General features: G+C 44.0%; 1 protein-coding gene across 1 annotated transcript in view; it reads right to left on the bottom strand.

Moving 5' to 3' along the window:
- Positions 1-811: 811 nt before the first annotated feature.
- Positions 812-21,336, bottom strand: part of parp4 (poly (ADP-ribose) polymerase family, member 4) — a 29,279-nt gene continuing 8,754 nt past the window's right edge. The window contains exons 10-35 of the mRNA XM_080456865.1: positions 21,065-21,216; positions 19,679-19,810; positions 18,720-18,818; positions 17,772-17,955; positions 16,683-16,833; positions 16,124-16,263; positions 15,814-15,945; positions 15,201-15,287; positions 14,693-14,857; positions 14,206-14,249; positions 13,852-13,933; positions 13,397-13,534; positions 12,703-12,907; positions 11,744-11,811; positions 10,997-11,184; positions 10,682-10,781; positions 9,832-10,002; positions 9,581-9,661; positions 9,157-9,237; positions 7,515-7,610; positions 6,650-6,826; positions 4,031-6,438; positions 3,825-3,948; positions 3,196-3,298; positions 2,718-2,856; positions 812-1,936 (exon numbers count right to left, since the gene is read on the bottom strand). Of these exons, the coding sequence (XP_080312991.1) occupies positions 1,711-1,936; positions 2,718-2,856; positions 3,196-3,298; positions 3,825-3,948; positions 4,031-6,438; positions 6,650-6,826; positions 7,515-7,610; positions 9,157-9,237; positions 9,581-9,661; positions 9,832-10,002; positions 10,682-10,781; positions 10,997-11,184; positions 11,744-11,811; positions 12,703-12,907; positions 13,397-13,534; positions 13,852-13,933; positions 14,206-14,249; positions 14,693-14,857; positions 15,201-15,287; positions 15,814-15,945; positions 16,124-16,263; positions 16,683-16,833; positions 17,772-17,955; positions 18,720-18,818; positions 19,679-19,810; positions 21,065-21,216 (5,673 nt within the window). The 3' untranslated portion in view covers positions 812-1,710. The remainder of the gene's footprint in view (positions 1,937-2,717; positions 2,857-3,195; positions 3,299-3,824; positions 3,949-4,030; positions 6,439-6,649; positions 6,827-7,514; positions 7,611-9,156; positions 9,238-9,580; positions 9,662-9,831; positions 10,003-10,681; positions 10,782-10,996; positions 11,185-11,743; positions 11,812-12,702; positions 12,908-13,396; positions 13,535-13,851; positions 13,934-14,205; positions 14,250-14,692; positions 14,858-15,200; positions 15,288-15,813; positions 15,946-16,123; positions 16,264-16,682; positions 16,834-17,771; positions 17,956-18,719; positions 18,819-19,678; positions 19,811-21,064; positions 21,217-21,336) is intronic.

Genomic DNA, 21,336 nt, shown 5'->3' with positions numbered 1-21,336 from the left:
TGTTGGTGCTGTTGAGGAGCGTCACTCACCATCCAGCAGAGAACGCTACTCCTTATGTCAATATTGCATTTAAGGTGTGTACTACTTGTTTCAGCCACTCTCTGACATATTTGTCTAATCAACATATAGGAGCATGCATGCATTTGATATTCATTTATATACACACACACCAATGACACTTATTTTGAGCTGAGTTGATCAAATTGTGCACTAACACTAAACAGTTTAAGTAGCCTATATTCTAAATATAGCCAATGAAAAAGTAATATTTAGTGTGAACTGGATTCTAATGCAAATTCCATACAACGTGAATATGACACATAATAAGCTGTGTGTGTGTGTGTGTGTGTGTGTGTGTGTACACACTGGTGGAAAGTAAATAATTACATTTACTGAAGTACTGTAAGTACAATTTTGGGGTATGTTTATTTTACTTGAGTATTTCCATTTATACTACACATTAACTCCATTATTACATATCAAGAGGGCTTTGTGTGAAGCAGCTAATGATTACCAAATGAATCACACCAACAGATTAATTGGGACCTCAATATCACGTTTCAGCTGAATATCACAGCGACTCTCAATCAGAGGGCCATGAGGATAAAATATACGTTAAAAAAAGGTTGACCACAATCCAGCTCCTGTTGCAGACGAGCAAGAATGTCATGACAGTTTCACAGGAGAGCGCCCGCTTGTCACTCGCCTCTCATTGAACGTTAAATACATGGCACGTCAAAACGCTCGCTGTGTGAAAAACCCAGCAACACAGTAAATAAACATGTTTTTGAAATGACAAGAAACAACAAGGTAATGAGAGTCTTGAAAAAACTTTATTGCCAAATAAGAAGTGCAGTGACAACACAACAATGGATAATTAACAAAGAACTAGGGCTGGGCAATATATTGATGTATCCATGTTGCGATATGGGACTAGATATGTTGGATACGGTTACGGTAACATCGTGACATGACATGAGGATTGCCAAACGTTTTACCTCGAGACCCAAAAGAGACATTTCTCTCCCTGGGACCCAAACTAGTAAATCATCAATGAAATTATTTTGAAAAAGACATTTTGATTTCCTTTTTTTTTTTTTTTTTTTTTTTGTGAAAAATGCTGATTGATTGAAACAGAAAATAAAGGGATATTTACTCGTGACGCACAAAAATTAGTCTGCGACCCACAATTGGGCCCTGAACCCAGTGTTTGGTAAACAGTGCTCTATGGTATGGTGTCCACTCAAATATGCAAATTGATTGCCCGAGCAGGAAATGATGTGTGCACACACAGTCAAATAGCAATACAGTATTCCTGAGCTTGTATTCCTGCTAAAAAAATATGTTAAAACATGGTACCCCGGTTTATTGTCTAAATGAAACACCGCACTACCAGTTTAAAATCAGTGGTTTGTTTGTGGGTGTAGTATCTCTGGGATCTGAGTTACAAAAACGCACTTAATGTGACCGCCACCAGGTGTCCCCAAACCCTTCAAACACACACTCAGGACTGACACTTCAATGTGGAAGCAACAGAGATATAAATGATCAAAATAGTTGATTTTAGTAAATAATTTCCCCGTGAAAAATACAATGATATTTTGACACAAATGCCCATAAAATAAAACGCATCAGTGGGAAGAGGCGGGAGAGGGAAAAAAAGGCAAATGTGTGGCGGCAAATGTGTGACGTCGCAACTTGGCCCTGTGCCTAGTTTACTGGACTTGGGTGGGGTAAGCCTCCCACGGCCCCCAGCCTCCAGTGAGTCAGCCCAGCGAGGGGGGAGTGCGGAGCGGGTTGGTCATAACCCAGGAGCTGGCGGGTGGACGACTCCCAGCTCCAGCCCATCTCCAGGCGGCTGCACACGCAGGGGTACTGCCGGTCCGCCCAGCAGGCCCAGTCCACTGCCTTCTTCACAGCCTCCCATCGCTCTGGCCTGGGAGTTAGAATTAACATAACATTATTATTACCATGAGATCATTAGCTTTATGACGGAAAAAAAAGGAACGTCAACATTTTTGAAATACTCCAAAAATTGCTGACATAGAAGATGTACTGTACAAGCTCAAGGACCCCCAAAATGATATGTAATTTGGCCGCGGACCCCCATGTCAAAATATTTTGTTCCAGGGACCCTCAGAAGCAAAGATTTGAGTTACAAATGTTCGCTTTAAAAAATATTATATTCAAAGATTTGCAAAAATGTGAGAAAGTGCTGTGCTATGAGCTTGTATATCTGCTATTTTTGAATAGCCAAAGTATAAAAGGTTAAAGTGGTTAAAATTATTGTGATGCCATATTAATACATTTAGCTGGGGACCCCCTGGAACCCCCCCAAGGACCCCTGGGGGTCCCCGGACCCCACTTTGAGAACCAAAGGCATAGAGAGCATGTAGATTGGCTATTTTCCCTATTCATTGTTCAATGAAGTACTGTATATATATAGGGTTAAGCGGTGAAGACAATACAGTGAAGGGTGGGGCTGCATGCAACATGGTTCCAAAGCAAGGAATCGAACCCAGGAAATTGTAGTCACATGGTCAACGAACCAGGGAGGGAACACTAGAGAGATTACTTTTAAAATATGATTAAAATCAGGGTTTTGTCTCCAATCAGATACCCATCCTTTATACGCACACACACACACACACACACACACACACACACACACACACACACACACACACACACACACACACACACACACACACACACACCTGGCCTGAAGAGGGCTAGCCTCTTCAAGTGAGAAGAGGCTCCGTAAGAGTTTTCCTTCCTCCAGCTGCTCCCCCCGCATCAGCTGCAGCACCAACAGAGTGGCCAAAAGCCTCAGGATGTCTGCACGGGCCCTCACACCTACACACACACACACACACACACACACACATTTATATAACTGTACTCGTGAGGACATCAACATTTCAAAAAGGGAATTTTATGAATGCCATTTTTGCAAACGTCATTCACTGAACATCTGTCTCCTTGTAGACTTGTCTCTCTTGGTCACGCGCCACTCCTGCCTTCCATAATGCAGATAAATATCAAACATATTAGAAAATTATCCGGAAGGCCATGATCAACTGTGAACAGATCGGGATGCTTAAGATTGGATCTTTGGACCACCCATTGCTCCCGAACCGGGAAAGACCCTCCCACACACACACACACACACACACACACACACAGCTGTAGTACCCAGTGAGAAGATGCCCTTGTTCTTCAAGAAGACATTGGCAAAAGAGTGCAGGTCGACTCTAATGAATCCACCCAGCTCAGCAGTACACTCCCAGTAGCCCTCCTAAAAAGAACACACACACACACACACACACACACACACGTACACGATACTATAAACACGAAAAAAACAAAGATTCTGTATGATATACATAGATGTTACGGTAAATTTGAGAAATCAGTCAGTTTGCAAAATGACTGATGGGTTAGTGAATTCAAGGAAAAGCTGACACTAACCAGGATTTTGGGAGCTATTTTCACCTAGCCCCTAACACTAACCTCAGCCTAGATGTTAACCTTAGCCTAAATGTTAATAATATTCTCCTCAAATTAAAACCAATCAGTTTGATTTCTCGTAAGGCAGTTATATACACACACACACACACACACACACACACACACACACACACACACACACACACACACACACACACACACACACACACACACACACACACACACACACACACACACACACACACACACTATTATGTATTTATAAGTGTGTTATGTATATATTCTCTCTTCTTTTCAAAAAAGGAGAGAAAGGTGAGAACTGAGAAGTACAGTGTAGACTGTAGAGGACCTACTGGATGCTGCTTCAAGAAGATGGACACCCACTTCATCAGCTCAACGCGTTGTTGTTGTTGTTGTAGAAATCGTTGTAGTAGTAGTTGTTGTGATCTTTGTTCGAGTCTGTCTTCCGGTTCTCCTCTGCAGACACACAATTATGGTGAATAGTAGTAGTAGTAGTAATACAAACAATAACAATCAGAAAAATGCTCCTGGGACTCACATTACTCTGAAGGTATGACCTGCAGGTGCAGCAAGAGCAGGCAGCTGCCTGCTCTTGCACTTCAACTCTGCAGGCACTGACTCCTGAATGGCAGGTGCATATCTTCTGATGATGCTTCGTGAAGCACCCATAGAATGTAGAGTGCCCATAGGAGCTAGAGTGACGGTAAGGGGTGGTGGAGCACCCATAGCAGACGGAGGGGTAAGGGGTGGTGGAGCACCCAGAGCAGACGGAGGGGTAAGGGGTGGTGGAGCAAAATAATGGGTAATGGTTGGTGAAGCACCCATAGCAACAGATTGAGATTTGGAAGGAAGAGGAGGAGGAGGGGGAAGAGCACCGGGAAATCCCATCATAACATCATCATAAGAAAAGTCAGAAAATCCTAAATCCATGTCCGTCATGTCCAGCTTTTTGCTCTTGCACTCCAACTCTGCAGGCACTGCACCCCAAGCAAGCGGAGATCCAAAGGGTAAAGGACCCATAGACAGACTGCCGGTCATGGTTGGTACAGGTCTGGCACACTCTAACCCTTCAAAAGCAATCCTAGAATGTAGAGTGCTTGATCGGAAATCAGCTGCAGACAGAGGGATAAGGGGTTGTGGAGCACCCAGAGCAGACGGAGGGGTAATGGGTGGTGGAGCACCCAGATAAGACGCACCCGGCAGAGGAGGTGAAGGTAAGCCAAATAAGCCTCCTGAAGGGGAAAAACGGGTAGGAGCAGAAAATCCAAAATCCATGTCCGTCATGTCCAGCTTCCTGCTCTTGCACTCCAACTCTGCAGGCACTGCACCCCAAGCAATCGGAGATCCAAAGGGTTGTAAAGCACCCATAGACAGACCGCCGGTCATGGTTGGTACAGGTCTGGCACACTCTGACCGTTCAAAAGCAATCCTAGAATGTAGAGTGCTTGGTCGGAAATCAGATGCAGACAGAGGGATAAGGGGTTGTGGAGCACCCAGAGCAGACTGAGGGGTAATGGGTGGTGGAGCACCCAGATAAGACGGAGGGATACGGGGTGGTGGAGCACCCAGAGCAGACGGAGGGGTAATGGGTGGTGGAGCACCCAGATAAGACGCACCCGGCAGAGGAGGTGAAGGTAAGCCAAATAAGCCTCCTGAAGGGGAAAAACTGGTAGGAGGAGGAGGAGGAGGAGGAGGAGGAGGGGGACTGGCAGATCCCATCATAACTGGAGGAGGAGGAGCAGAACATGTCCTGGGCAAGCCTCCTAATCCAAATCCCATGTCCGTCATGTCCAGCTTCCTGCTCTTGCACTCCAACGCTGCAGGCACTGACCTAAGGGGTGGTGGAGCACCCATAGCAGACGGAGATCCAAAGGCTTGTGAAGCACCCATAGACATGGTTGGTACTGGTCTGGCACACTCTGACAGTTGAAAGCTTCGTGAAGCACTTAGTCGAGTGCTTAGTCGCGCGCGGACACCATCTGGAATTTTCATCGATGACTGTTGAATGCTTCGTGAAGCATCCATAGAATGTAGAGTACTTTGTTGGGCACCCATAGGATGGTAATGGTTGGTAATGGTTTGTGGAGCACCCAGAGGGGTACGGCGTCGTGGAGCACCCATAGTAGATGGAGGGGTAAGGGATAGTGGAGCACCCATAGCAGACGGAGGGGTAAGGGGTGGTGGAGCACCCAGAGCAGACGGAGGGGTAAGGGGTGGTGGAGCACCCAGAGCAGACGGAGGGGTAAGGGGTGGTGGAGCACCCAGAGCAGACGGAGGGGTAAGGGGTGGTGGAGCACCCATAGCAGAATGAGGGTAAGGTGGTGGAGCACCCAAAGGGATAGAATGAGGGACACGGCTGTTTTTGGGAGCCCCAATGGGAGCCCCAAAAACAGGAGATTGACGGTGACTGCTGTATCGTCCGACTCCTCTAGAAGCCCCCCAAAATGACTCTCCTGCATCGCCGTCAGTCATCGTCTCCAGTACAACAGTCTGGAGGGAATCAACGTTGGGAGGAGGAGGAGGAGGCGGAGGAGGAGGTGAAGATAAGCCAAATAAGCCTCTTGGAGGGGTAGGACAGGTGACCGTGGGAATGAAAGACGAGGGAATGTAAGCCTTGGCTCTTTGAAGTGTAGGCAAAGGTTTAAGGGACAAGTTAAGGGTAGCATGGGGGGAATCGTAAGAGGAGGAGGAGGAGGAGGAGGGAAGAGCAGCAGAAAATGTCCTGCTCATCACAGCTCTCTTGAGTGCCATAGGAGCAGAATTGGAAAAAAGTGAGGAGGAGCCCAACATCCGTGGGTTGTGCAAGGCAGGGGAGGACCCATCTATGTCCACCATGTCCATCATCTCCTCTGCAGGAGACGAGGACGAACTGCTCAGGGACTCTGAGTCAGAAGCAGCAGCCCCAAATCGTCCGTACGATCCCCTGACTAGGGCAACAGGGGATTGCTGAGAGATGGGAGAAATATTCCACATTAGGGCTTTGCTTGTTTACCTTTACAATAATGATAATGATGATAATGATAATGATAATGATAATGATAATGATAATGATAATGATAATGATAATAATAAAAAAAGAAAACTAATAAACAGCCTTTCACAAACATGAATAAAACCACATAACATAAAAATATACTCCAAAATTAAAGTCAGATACCCTATGATATGACTCTTCATCGTCAGATGTCACATCATCACATATATCCTCATCGTAATCCAGTAATTCCAGGTCTTCCTCCTCAGAGTATGTGAGGTACGGGAGGAAGTCCACGTCTTCTTCTGAGACCAACTTGTGAACGTCAGTGAAGTCCTCCTGCTGTGGCCGCTCTGAGTCCTGGGACACAGCGGAGAAAAGCTCCTTACACACAGGCAGCGTCAGCAGTGGTGGAAAGTAGCTGAGTACATGTTTTTAAGTGCTGTACTTAAGTACAATTTTAGTTGCTTTTTACTTTACTAGAGTATTTCCAATTTGCAATACTTTTACTTCTACTGCACTACATCTCAGAGGCATTGTAAACATTGTACTTTTACTCCGCTGCAATTATTTGAAAACTTTAGTTACTAGTTACTTTGCAGATATAAATGACTATATTATAAAACATACGTTAGGCCTTTTACTTGTAGCAGAGTATTTTTATATTGTGGTATTGCTACCACAATATAATAATAATATAACAATAATGCGCGTGTGCGTGCGTCAGTACTAAAAACATGTATTACAAATTAGTTTTCTATCAAAAGTTGGTTGGTCTGTTGAGTTCTCTGTGTGTGTGTGTGTGTGTGAGTGTGAGTGTGAGTGTGAGTGTGTGTGTGTGTGTGTGTGTGTGTGTGTGTGTGTGTGTGTGTGTGTGTGTGTGTGTGTGTGTGTGTGTGTTTGCACATGTGTGCATACGTGAGTGTAGTGTGTGTGTGTGTGTGTGTGTGTGTGTGTGTGTGTGTGTGTGTGTGTGTGTGTGTGTGTGTGTGTGTGTGTGTGTGTGCGCAGAAGGAATGCTATGTGTTATGTAGTGTACATCACAAACCCTCTCCTCGATGGCCACAAAGCTGGTGAACTGAGACAAGATGGAGTACTCTTTACTCAGCTCTACGATGAACGACTTCACCTCGGCTTTCTTCTCCTGATGAAAAAAAAGAAAGACACATCAATTAAATCAATCTAACAACCTTCTTATCAGCATCAATCTAATTCAGTCGTTCCCATCCTTTTCTGGATATGGGAAAATCTCGAAAGCGTTCGTGGCCCACCTACAGTATCTGACCTTAAAGGAGAGTTCCAGTCATTTTAGGTGTTTGCTTTGATGTGTCGCTAATCACTCACCAACATACCAGGGGCAGGCAGTTGACTTTTTTCATAGAAGCCCCTGTTGTCCATTGTGGAGACCCCTTCCACTGGCATAATGGAGAAATGTGGATAAAAGAAAATCGCCTATTTTAGCAGCTCCAAAGTTGTTGCTTTTTCACTAATCCTCATTATGCAGTGTACTGACACTCAAACATGCACTGAATGTACCTTATGAGCTGCCGTTCATGCAGAACGACATGGAGCTGGTTGCTCGTTTCTCTCACAGAATCTGGCAACACCGAAGACTAGCTTCCACGTCGTTCTGCATGAACGGCAGCTCATAAGGGACATTCAGTGCATGTTTGAGTGTCAGGACACTGCATAATGTGGGTTAGTGGAAAAAAAACGAACTTTGGAGCTGCTAAAATAGGCGATTTTCGTTTATCCACATTACTCCATTATGCCAGTGGAAGGGGTCTCCACAATGGACAACAGGGGCATCTTTGAAAAAAGTCAACTGCCCCTGGTATGTTGGTGAGTGATTAGCGACACATCAAAGCAAACACCTAAAATGACTGGAACTCTCCTTTAACACCTATAACACAGGCATTAGGCTGCCGCCTTGTTATGCCATGTGGTCAGAACCTTGCCTTGTTAGTTATATTATCAATACAATCTTAGTGTTTCGCTAATTATTTGGGGGCCCACTTGCAATATCCTCACGGCGCTCCAGTGGCCCCTGGCCCACGGGTTGGGAACGGCTAATCTAATAAGAGGTATTATAGTTAAATCAGCCAGAACGCTGTGCCACTCACCCAAGCATGCATCCAAACACACGTCTTATGGCACAGCAGAATAGATCATCGGTTATAGCTCATATGATTCATTGGATGGACAAGGAAAGGTGCATAGCCCTTAGTCGTATGACAAATCCTGAAGATAGCTGATCTACAAGCTCACGACACACTGTGAGCCTGCATATCGGCTATTTTCTTTAAACTTTTTTGATAATTTTCACCTACAGTATAATGAAATGGCCAAAATAGGGACACCAGGTTGACAGTTGTTAATCCACCATTATCCATCATCCATTTAAGGCCACACACAGTGGAATGCTCTATCCACAGCCCTGAAAGTTTTCATTTCCCCGCTTAAGTTTAAAGCTGGCCTACAATCATGGCTCCAACATGATTCAAATTGGGCGAAGCTAAATTGGTTTCCCGGCTGGCCTTTCCCCAGGGTAGAGAACAGCTCACTCCTTGTGTGTGAGTGACATCCTCCACGTGTCGTATCCTGGGCCACCCACCTCCTTTTACGTTATTTCATGAATTTAAATTGTATTCATGAAATGAATTTATACATCCCCCCACACACACACCAACCTCATGTTCAGCTTCTCTGGAGCCCAGGTTTCCATCTTCATAATCCTTGATGAGCGCTCTGGCAGTGAGTTTGTGGAGGAACTGTACACATAAATATAAAGACATGATCATCATCCTTATCATCTCACAGAGCACAATCTTTTCTCAGGTCAGCGTTGTGATCTTTTAGATCGGCTATTATCGCTATTTAACCAAAACGTTAACTCAGGGTTCCAAATTGACCCTTACAGGTCTGTAAGGGTGAGAGTGTCACTCTCAGAGTTATGGGAGTCCTTGAAATTAAAAAGTTTGGGAACCACTGCCGTAGATGAAGGTGAAGGCTAATTATTTGAGTGACCCCATGATCTTTCCTCCATCACCACCTTCAGGCCAAAATGACAGCTATCTCAGGTGTGTGTGTGTGTGTGTGTGTGTGTGTTCTCACCGTGCCCTTGGTCTTTTGCAGTTCGCTGGTGGACACCATGGTGTTAATCTCCTCACCACTCAGATTACCATGGAGAGAAGCCTTCAAAAACCAACATACTGTTAAAAGTTTTACCTGGCCACTGTTCAGTACACACACACACACACACACACACACACACACACACACACACACACACACACACCATACACACTGGAACCGAATTTCATTACCCATCCCTACACACAGTTTTAAAGGAATGAGTGGTGTACCTGGGTGCAGTGTGGCACAAAGCCATAGACCAGGGTGTGGCAGTCATTGAAGAGGGCATGAAGCTGGGCTGGGGCCTGAACAGCAGGGGGCGCTCTGGGGTTGAACTGCTGCCACTTCACAGACACCGAGCTGCAGCCCGGAGATGCCATTCGCCTCACCTGAGACGACACCTTACACACAGAGAGACACACAGGTAGGACTGGCACCATCATGAACGTTTACTTGACGATTAATTGTCGTACAAATAACTGTAATTAATGATTTAACATGTGTTTTTTCTAGACTGACTTATATGTTTGATATTTAAATATGTACGTTAACCATATTAACCCTGGCATCCATATTTAGTTTTCAGAACTAGACTGGACCTGGTTATGCAATAATTACCCGTTGTAGCCGTTGTCAGGGTACCTATTGTACCCATCATGTTTCTCTGTGTCCACTTTATGCTCATACTATATGGACATTTCTGTATGTTTGACCCTTTTATGCCCAAATATAGAGTCCAGGTCAGTCTATGATGTCATAAAGACTCCATATATGGGTTTATCTATGCGGATGACTTGATTTTTGGGCTTCAAAAAAACATTTTTTTTTAAGTGAGCTTCCATCACTATGATGACCACTGTGATGACCACACCGCCCACTTCACACTGGGTGTGATTTTTTTAAGGAATTGAACCCTGGAAACGACAGAGTCGACTCACTTATCAATCTGAGCAAGCAACACACCCCAAAACACAGACTATTGGTAGCTTAAAACATTGTGGAGTTTGGATGCACACATACGCCAGTCTGGAGAAGAGCTTCTGCTACAGTAATAGTAAATGTACACAGAGTGTGTCTCACCTTCGCTGACCAGGTGTGTTTGGTCTTTGTGTCAAAGAATTCATAGGCTCCTCCCCCAGCCTGCGCCAGGGCTCTCAGCATGTGCCGATTGGCTGTCGGGCTGAAGTGACAAAACATGCATGAGTAATACATGACAGCAGTGTAGAGCAATCAAATCTGGATGTTATGTTTGTGACACCGACTGTCTGTCCACCCACAAGCCAATTTCAAATTACATATCAATATAATTGATTACATTGATTAGTTCGATTAACTGCTGCAGCCCTAATTGAATTTCGACATTTTTGACCCCTTGACCCCGTGACCCCTGGTGACCTAAGGCCGCAGGTGAAGAGACGGCTGTGCTGAGCGGCGTCTCTGACGAGTCTCAAGGTGAGGTCCGGGTTCTGGATGTGGCCATCGGAGAGCAGCAGCAAGTTCCTGAGGCCGCGGGACGGAGGCAGCAGGCTCAGGGCTCGCAGGGGCCTCCACAGCTCAGTGCTGCCCCCAACTGGAGGGTGGGACTAGAAGAGGGAGAAGGGGAATTTCTTACTAATTACTCATAAAATTATATAGTAACTGAATTAACAATGAACCTATTTGGCAAAACTATTAATTTGATGATCAAACAGCAGTAGCCTTGAGAGTCAACTTTTATTTATTTATTATTATAATTTTTATATAAACAATTACAAAAGTCCTACACAAAATATAAACAAAATCACACAATTCATCATCTTCATTTTAAAACCCCAGCCTGCCTCATACAAAAGGTTAACAATGCATGGATCTCATTTACAACTACATTTGCATTTGCATTGGAGTGATAGGCATGAAACAAGCCAATCTCTGGTGATGACGGGAGTCAAGAGGGGGATGGAGGAAGAGTGGGGAGATGCATAAAGCAGTAGTTATAATAATAAATAAAAAGTTTAAATATTATTTAAACTTTTAATGTTTTTTCGAAAATTAACAGCCTACTTCATCATACAAGAGTGTAAAATAAAAACATAATAATAATTATTATCATTATTATTAGTTATTTTCCATCACTGCAGGCCTCATCTGTCCCTCAAATCTCACCTGGATGAACTTCTTAGCGGAGTCAGAGACCTTACATTCCTGGGCAGCAAGGAAGGCATCTTTGTGTTCTGAAAGACAGCCATACAGTATACATTAACACATTGCATGCCAGTCGCGTAGATCTACGCGAACCTATTTAAAGCCGCAGCGTGCCAGTCGCGTAGATCTACGCGAACCGCCGATTCCCATTGTAATCGCCCCAGGTGCACTTTCCGATTTTTTTTTATCCATTTCCGTTTCCGGTTTCCGGTCGGAAACGGAATTATTCGGGTTCCGTTTTTTTCGATCGTATCCGCTTCCTGTCTGGGATCCTGTTTAAAACTCGATTTTCTCGGTTGTTGTTTTTCTCCTCGCTGATCACTGTTTACCGTTGATCGGCTGTAGCTTCAAGATGGCGGCACGGATTTGGAAACTGTTTTCGCTGGCCGTTTCTCACGGATCCGCTGTGTGTTTAGAACCAAATGAACGCGCACTTTTAACTTATTTAGCGAGGTCTGTGGCGACATGAAAAAAACTAAAAAACAACAATAAAACGCTGGCACTGGTGAGTACATTATGAGATTAAACTCTGGCATGGAATGTGTTAAAAGAAGGTTAATCTGCTGTTGGCAGTACAATTTACTCCACTTTAATGAATATCCTACTCAAATTAGCCAAGTGTTAAAAAAATACAGCCCTATATTCAGCGCTGTTGGGCAAAAAAGCCACATTGTTCCAAAGCCACCAATGTATGGTAGTTATTATTTAGCCACAAGTTCTTACAGAATTAACACTTTTCATTGATTAAATGCAGACAGGCCACTTTCAACCTGGCATGCCTGTCTTGGACATCGTCAAACATTTTCACAAGAGCTCGAAATAGCCGGCCTACAAGGCTCACAAACAACGCGTGGCGAACAGCGACACCTATAAGGTTGAAAGTGGTTAAGAGCCATCGCTACCCACTCCCACCCTCTGACCTGTGCCAAAGAGGATGACGTTGGCCTTCCAGCGGCGGGATGAGGAGCGAAGGTCTGTGAGGAGCTTCAGGGCGATGGCCCTGGCGTTACGAAGAGCTTCTCCACGCATGGACTCCGACGAGTCCAGCAGGAGGACAACCTCGTCACAGCCGACATGGCCTGAAGAGGACACCTCAAAGTCTGGGTAGAACACCAGCATGGAGGCCTGGAGGAGGAACCACAGTCAAGTCAAGACTAATCCATTTACGAATCACATTTCATTTGACATCAACTCAGCCGCTTTCAACCTGGTGTCAAAAATCATTCCAAAATAGTCGTTCTACAAGCACACAACGCGGTGTGAGCTTGTAGAACGACTATCTAAAAAAGAAAAAATTGGCACCATTGTACGATGGAGCATAAACTGGGCAAAACAATCGAACAGACCTGTACTGCCTATCTTCATCAAATGGTGAGGCAGGGTAAGTGGACAGATGGTGAGACATAGAGAGACACAAACTCCCGACATGTCCATTGCAGGCATGCTCTACCCAACGAATCTGGAATAGGGGTTGGTTTTAGAATCCGCTATGCGCTCTCCCAAACGTGTGTGGGCAAGATAGCAATTTTAGGGAAGACAGACACATAAAGTGGAAGAGATAAAAGTAAGGAGAGACAGACGGAGAGAGAGAGACAGACAGACAGACAGACTGACCTGGCTGTCTTTGTCAGGGTGATTCTCCACCCACATCCTGGGCAAGTGGATCTGGGACAGTTTGATTGACAACTGGAAGCCGTCTGGACCCAGAACCTCTCCTGGTACAACACTCACCACTGCCTTACAGGCTGTTTTCTACACAACAGCACACACACACACACACACACACACACACACACACACACACACACACACACACACACACACACTAGAGTTAACAAAGACTAACACTAATGAAAAGTAGTAAAGGCTGCAAGGGATACGTTTTAAGTTGGTCTGAAACCAACTTAAAATGCGCCAAAAAAACGAATGAAAAACTATAATAACGTTGATACACAAGTTATAGACACAAGCCCATGCGCACAGCACAAATACATAACGTGCACGTTCAAAAATAGCATATCTACAAGCGCACAATGTGTCGCGTTGTGAGCACTGCTTGTAACTCTTACCTTGATTCTGACTTTGTGAGAGTCACACTTGAGGCTGGTGATTTCATTGGGCATGTCGATGGACATGTCCAGGGAGAACTCACTGACACACACACAAACACAAGTTGATTTAATTTCCTAATGTATTGTTGGTTTATTATTTTGAATAGCTGAAATATAAAATGGGGCTTAAATGGCTACTATTTCATTGCTCCCACGTGCAAAAAATATATGCTTCTTTTTTACACATTGTGTTTTTTAAATACATTCATAAAATATATTTTGGATGCTGGAAATATATTTGCATAATATACTTCAGATACACCTATTAATAAGCTTAATTTAACAGACAATAAACAGACAAGTGTAACTCACCCCTTAGTATCCAGGTCAGTCACACACACCTTCTCGACAGTAGCCTGTTAATAAAACATGTTTTGTGCTGTATTGGTATGAGGTTATCTTGATTATTTGTATATTTTGAGGCCAATACTTTTACTCAGGTAACATTTTGAATACAGGCCCTATTCCTGTTAACAGAGCATTTTTATACTTTTCCCTAACACATTAAGACCTGAGGCCAATTCTACAAATACCTTCTAAATCAGTGGTTCTCAAAGGACCACCAAAATGATATGTATTTGGCCGCGGACCCCATGTGATTTTTTTTGTGCCAGGGACCTCCAGAAGAGAAGATTTGGGATTTTTTTTTTAAATTACTAAATTGTTTCCAAACACTTTCAAGATCTTTCTAAAATGTTAAAAACCTAGGATTTAAAAGATATTTTGTAGAATCGGCCTCAGGTCTTAATAGGTTAAGTAAAACATCGGAGTACTTGCTCCACCACTGCTCCCCACTCACCTGGGTGGTCTGGTTGAGCGCGGCGCTCTCTTGCCACGGCGCCACGCTGCCAGGCAGGGAGAAGACAACATGGCCGTCCCTGATAATAAGCTCTGAGACAAACGTGACTTTAATCAAGACGGTCGCACCGGGCGGCAGATTCCCCACGCTGATGGTGAACACATCCTGGTGGTCGCACGGAGATGACGTCATCATTATTATTCATCGTACATTGACACTTCATCATACACAGGACAGGTGGCATTGTAGGTGCCAACGCAGTATTTTGAACACAAGAAGTAAAAAAATAGGACTTCCTGTAAACACGAATCAACAGAAACAGTGTGTGTGTGTGTGTGTGTGTGTGTGTGTGTGTATGTGTGTGTGTGTGTGTGTGTGTGTGTGTGTGTGTGTGTGTGTGTGTGTGTGTGTGTGTGTGTGTGTGTGTGTGTGTGTGTGTGTGTGTGTGTGTGTGTGTGTGTGTGTGTGTGTGTGTGTGTGTGTGTGTTGGGTATAAACAGAGCCATACTGGGGCGTCTTGGTCCATGAGGTAAGCTCCATGACCTTTGGCTACAGCCTCCTTGTACTCCTTACGCGCCTTTTCCTTCTCTTTCACCTGGGATAAAAAAAAAAACAGCACGCAACTCAGTCAGTCCTGAATTGACAGGGCGTTGTTGAGGGGTTTGGTGTACAACACTAAGGGTCCATTTGGTTACTCTTGTATACTCTCTGAGTCACAAATGGATAAGTGAACAGTGTGGACCCAAAAATGGGTCCCGAACCATTGTTTGGGAAACACTGATGTAGAACATTGGTTCTCAAAGTGGGGTCCGGGGACCCCCAGGGGTCCTTGAAGGGGTTCCCCAGCTAAATGTGTTAATACAGCATCACAATCATTTTAACCCCTTTATCCATTTATATGTTAGCTGAAATAGCAGATATACAACCTCACAGCGTGTCACTTGTACATATGCCATTTTTGACTAATTTAGAATATTCAAACACAAATGTTCTCTTCTGGGGGTCCCTGGCACCACGGCCAAATATAAATCAATTTGGGGGTCCTTGGCACGAAAAACTTTTAGAAACACTGATATAGAAGGCGTGGCTGTAGGCCATATGAGAGAGAAAAACCAGCTGACCTGTCCCACCACATGTTTCCCGTTGATGAAAGCCTCGAAGCCGCACACAGCGGCACAATCGTCCAATGGGAACACATACTTGGCCTCGATGGGTACAGAGCTCTGATTGGTGTACTTCTGGAAGATGATGACCTGGGAGCCAATAGGGACAAGTGTACAGAAAGTTCTATTTGTTATCAAAACATGTGAAAATGTATTTCAGGGAACCAAAATGTGTATTGAAACATATTTTTATATATATTTAGATGTCTGTTGTGTATATCATTATATTCAGTAGGTTCATCTATATTTTAAATGTGCCGTCATGTACCTGGGAGAGCAGGTCCATCAGCTTGCACTTCACATGAACGGCCTGTAGAGGGAGTCGTTGACCAGAGCTGTCCAACAGTCCTGCAGTCACCTTATCCAGTGGATTTTCGCTGCTCCAGATACTGTCCTCATCAGACAGAACTATGTGCACGCACACACGCACACAAATATCTATATGTAATTGTGAAATCGATTGTTTATTACATTTATTGAGTACAATAATATTGTGGCTGTATCAGAGTGGGGAGCTTTGTGGGGGTTGAAATATTGTGTTCATTCAGTAGTAGTATATACTCTTAAAAAAAACAATAAAAAGACATGGGTTAGAAATGACCCACCACTTTCAAACTGGCGTCCAGTTTCCCAAAATGTCAGAAGATTGCAAAAAAAAACAATAAATGTCACAAATAGCCTATCTACAAGCTCACAAGAGCTTGTAAAATAAGTATAAAACAGGGCTCAAGTGGTTAATCGATTCATTAATTAAAAAAACTAAACATTTTAACCCACTTCCGATTATTCGATTAATCTAAGAAAATAATGGATAATTGTAGCCTTACTTTCAGAGGATGGCGTGGGGGGCGGAGGGAGCTCCGCCCAGCACGTGTCCACGGAGGGATGGAACTCCTTCAGCTGGTCTCCTTCAACAGTGAACTGGACCACAAACCTCAGCTTCACCTGGTCGGTACTGTACACCACAAACTCATCATCCTGCAACGCACATAACACTTGTTGGTGCAAAGACACAGGCTGGGATGTATGGGTTGGGTAAATGCAAATACACACCTATAACACACAAACACACACACACACACACACACACACACACACTTAGAGAATGTATAAAATATACCGTTGCTGTCGGGGCAGAAACCTCTCATCTCCATATTCTAACTTTTTGTGTTTTTTCGTAAATTAACGGCCTTCTTGATCACACTACAGCGTCACACAACAGCATCAAAAGGAGCAGAGCTATAAGCTCGTTTTGAGCTTGTAGATCTGCTACTTGTGCTATTTTTTAATTTGAAGCCTGAAAAGTAACAGTTTAATATTATCGTCTCTGTCGGGTTTCCACCCGACAGAGATGATAATATTATGGTAGAGACACATTTTATTATTTAATTTGAATGTTGCATCCACATACAGTCCTGTACCGCACGCACGCACGCACACACGCACGCAGTATACAACTGTATACTAGCATGGATTCACCCTGAAGGCGTTGTTGCCGCAACGCGTAGGTGTATTTTTTATACTTGCCATGCATTAGCCAGACTATTAAAGGCTTTTTAATTGTTCCGCAAGAGTGCCTTGGTCTCCTCCTTTTCTTGACAGTTACTTTTGTTACCCATTTGTAACAAAGAACACCTTTTTACTCTGCTTTCTTCTTCACTGTATACTATATGTTGTAGATATTCATTGGGGAAAAACTATTTGTGTACATCTCTCAAAAACACACAACAAATAACAGGAAAGCCAATTGCACCACCCCCCCCCCAAGCATATTGTACACATGCAAGATTCAACACTCAGTGACACAAACACACATATTTACACAAACTGGAAGGTCAACATTCCAGACAGTACACACACACACACACACACACACACACACACACACACACACACACACAGGACCACAAACACACCTGGAACTCAGACTGAGTGCCGGGGGTCTGGCGGACCCCGTGGACACTGTGGTATCCTTCCGGGGCCTGACAGAGGCTGGGGTCCTTCCTGTGCAGGTCCCTGCATTCCCCCAGGGCCACGTCGCACACAAGCAGCAGCCGAGAGCCGTCGGTCGCACTGGGCTTGGAGTACTTCAGACTGGTGCTGTAGATGGAGAAGATGGAGAATGACTCACTGACTGACTCACTGACTGACCAGTGGTTCTCTAACCCTTTCCATGATTTATTTTGTAATACTTTATTGATTTTTACAAACATAAAACACATAACATCACAGCAGTGGTGGAAAAAGTACTCAAATGTTTTACTTAAGTAAAAGTACCAATACTGCAATATGGAAATACTCTGTTACAAGTAAAAGTCCAGAATCCAAAATTTACTTGAGTAAAAGTACAAAAGTATTGGCATCAAAATGTACTTAAAGTACCAAAAGTAAAAGTACTGAAATATTTGAAAATAGACCATCTACAAGCTCACAGATCGGCTATTTTCAAATAGCCTTTGTATAAAATAGGGCTAAAGTGGTAAATGTATGTTTTATAATACATAGTTTATATCTGAAAAGTAACTAGCAACTAAAGTTTTCAAATAATTGTAGTGACGTGCTCGGGTGGCGCAGTGGTAAAGTATCTGACTCGACTAGACTCAATATGAACACAATTGGTGTGTTCGGGGGACGGAAGCCGGGCGGGGAGGGTGTCTCTGTCTCTGCATGTATTCCTACGGGCTGGGGCGAACATGTTAGCAGGGAGTGTTGGGCGGGAGGAGTAGGGCGAAGGCTGTATACGTCCTCCCTCTGGGGCTCCTCACTGGTCAGTAGGTGTCAACTAATCTATTAGTAGATACGTATAACATACAGTACAAACAGTATGTATGCAGCCTACTTCCGAAACCTGTTGTTCTGCTGACCTGATGGAGTCACTGAAGTAGACTCCACTGCCCAGGTCCCCAATGTCTGTCCTCTCAATCCCATGATGCTTCACTCCAACAGTGGGCAGCAACAGACCACTGGATAGAAAACATGAGAGATGCACAGTCATACAATACTAGGGTAAGCAATCATTTTTATTGGTGCGTGTGTGAGTGTGTGTGTACTTTGTTACTATATTGTGAAAGCCAAATGTCCCCACAAGTATAGTAGAATTTGCTAAATAAACATTGTGACTTTCCTGTTCCTCACAAGAGAAATTACATTTACAGTTAGGATTACATTCAAGCCCCCAGAACCACGGTAGAACAGTGAAGCGGCCAAGCCTGGTGGTCAAACCTGAGAATGCACTTAAAATGCTTCTGCTCGTGCATCTCCCGTTTGTGCGCATGCTCACGACGCGTCACTACCCATGGAACCAATGGAATGGACCCATGGAACCAATATGGAACCAATATTTCTTACTTCCGGGTGCTTCAAAACACCACTGAGCAATTGCGTTGAAATGAATAGCTGGAGGCGGGGCAATCCGCCCTCTAGTTATATTATACCTCTATGATTACATTAGGAAAAGATTTAGGTTGGGGTTAGGGTTAGGATTAGGCATTTTGAGGTTATGTTTAAGGGTTGGGGTTAGACTTATTCTGATTGATACTTAGTTGCATGCCAGTGTCACTCACTGAAAATAGCCAATCTACAAGCTCAGCACGCATCGCAGTGCAACGCGTGTTGAGCTTGTAGATCGGCTATTTTCATCTTTATACTGTTGATCCACTGTTTGCCTATTTTCGGTGCGCGATACAGGTACGCAACGCAACCAAGTATAACTCAGGCTTTAGGGTTGGGGTTAAAATGGCATTTATAAAATTGGTACCCTGAAATGTCTATGTCCTCTAATACAACCAATGTGAGTGTGTGTATGCGTGCTCAGTCTGCTCACCGAGACAGGATGCCCACAAAACTGCTGGGGCTGGAGGCATGGAGGAGGAGCCTAATGTTGCCCAGCTCCTTCCTAAACATATGTAGCTCCGCCCCTCTGCTGACACGCAGCATCTGCTGGACCTGCACGTTGCTAAGAGACGGACATATATACCATAATTATACACCATGCACTGTAATAGCTACAGTCAACATATAAAATAATTATACAACATATACACTAACTGCTATAGTCAACTTATGCAATAAACACGTATCCATTTCTCTGAGTGTGAGATGGAGGATGACTGATTTAAGCAGTCACACCTGGCCTGAGTCAAACTATAACTGGTAATCGAGGCACAGCAGGATAAATCAGTCATCTCCACTAACATTCAGGGAGAGCCACGGTCCATACAGAAGAGAACCATCTGCTCTCCTGTGTAAAAGTTATTTTGTAGCTACAGGATCGTGAGATCTAGTACCACAGCATGGCAAGCAGCGTATTAGCCCTGAAACATGACTGTCACACCATGACAGTCATGGTGCCGAGTCCCCCTGGTCTAAAGTTGTGTTCGATTTTTTCACATTGCCATCTCTCACATAAACATAAAAGTTCAGATTTCAAATATAAAGTGCTTACCACCGAGCCACGGATGTTACAAGGCGACGCGGACCGCGATGAGTACCCGTATCTCCCGTATTGTTCAATAAAAAGCATTTTAATCCCATCGCCGGCCATTTTCTTTTTTCTTTTTTTTTTCTTTTGTAATGTATCAGAGTGCAATACACCTCCCAACCATTAGTGTCGCATGGTTGAAAGTATCGGAGACAATTTGGAGAAAATGGCCGGCGATGGGATTAAAATGCTTTTTATTGAACAATACGGGAGATACGAGTACTTATCGCGGTTCGCGTCGCCTTGTAACATCCGTGGCTCGGTGGTAAGCACTTTATATTTGAAATCTGAACGTTTATGTTTATGTGAGAGATGGCAATGTGAAAAAAATCGAACACAACTTTAGACCAGGGGGACTCGGCACCATGACGCTTGTATACAAGCGTCATGTGAACCATGGCTAGCAGCGTATGTGATCTGAACTTTGACCTTTCAGCAAACAAATTCCTCAGTAGGTCAGTTCGCTTTTCCTTTTCAAACCATGTGAGAAGGTCTTATTCTATCACTGCTAAACAGATGGTAACATTTTACTGTGCCAAATTAGAAAAATCTCACATCGCAATCACCCACACACACAACTTATTTATATAACAATAGGCCTATTCGGGAACAATGCAAGTCGGGAACGAGGTAAGTTACAGGATATAGAACTTTTAACAAATTTAACAAAGCAAACAAATTCACTTAAAATCTTTAAGCATGAGGCTGTTTTAATAGGTGGCACATTACCTGTGTCTAATCAGATTGCTGACATCCTTAAACTCGATGCTGTCAGGGGGAACGTTTTCAATGCCGCACCTCAGGGCACGGTACTTCCCCAGACAGGAAGGGAAGGGGCTTCTTGAGGTTTCTTCACTCACGTTCAGTACATCTCTGATCAACTTGATGAGGCAAAAATAAATCAACATAGTCATGTTAGAAAGAAGATTACTGTGATGGGCTTGGAAAAACTAATGATAAAGAACTATATTTATAAAGCGCTTTTCAAAACAGTGTTACAA

The sequence above is a fragment of the Gymnoscopelus braueri genome (genome assembly GCF_963280865.1).
Source record: "Gymnoscopelus braueri genome assembly, chromosome: 18".
Classification (NCBI taxonomy): Eukaryota; Metazoa; Chordata; class Actinopteri; order Myctophiformes; family Myctophidae; genus Gymnoscopelus; species Gymnoscopelus braueri.
Note: the sequence above shows the minus strand (reverse complement) of the source record. Positions and strands in the feature narration are given on the sequence as shown.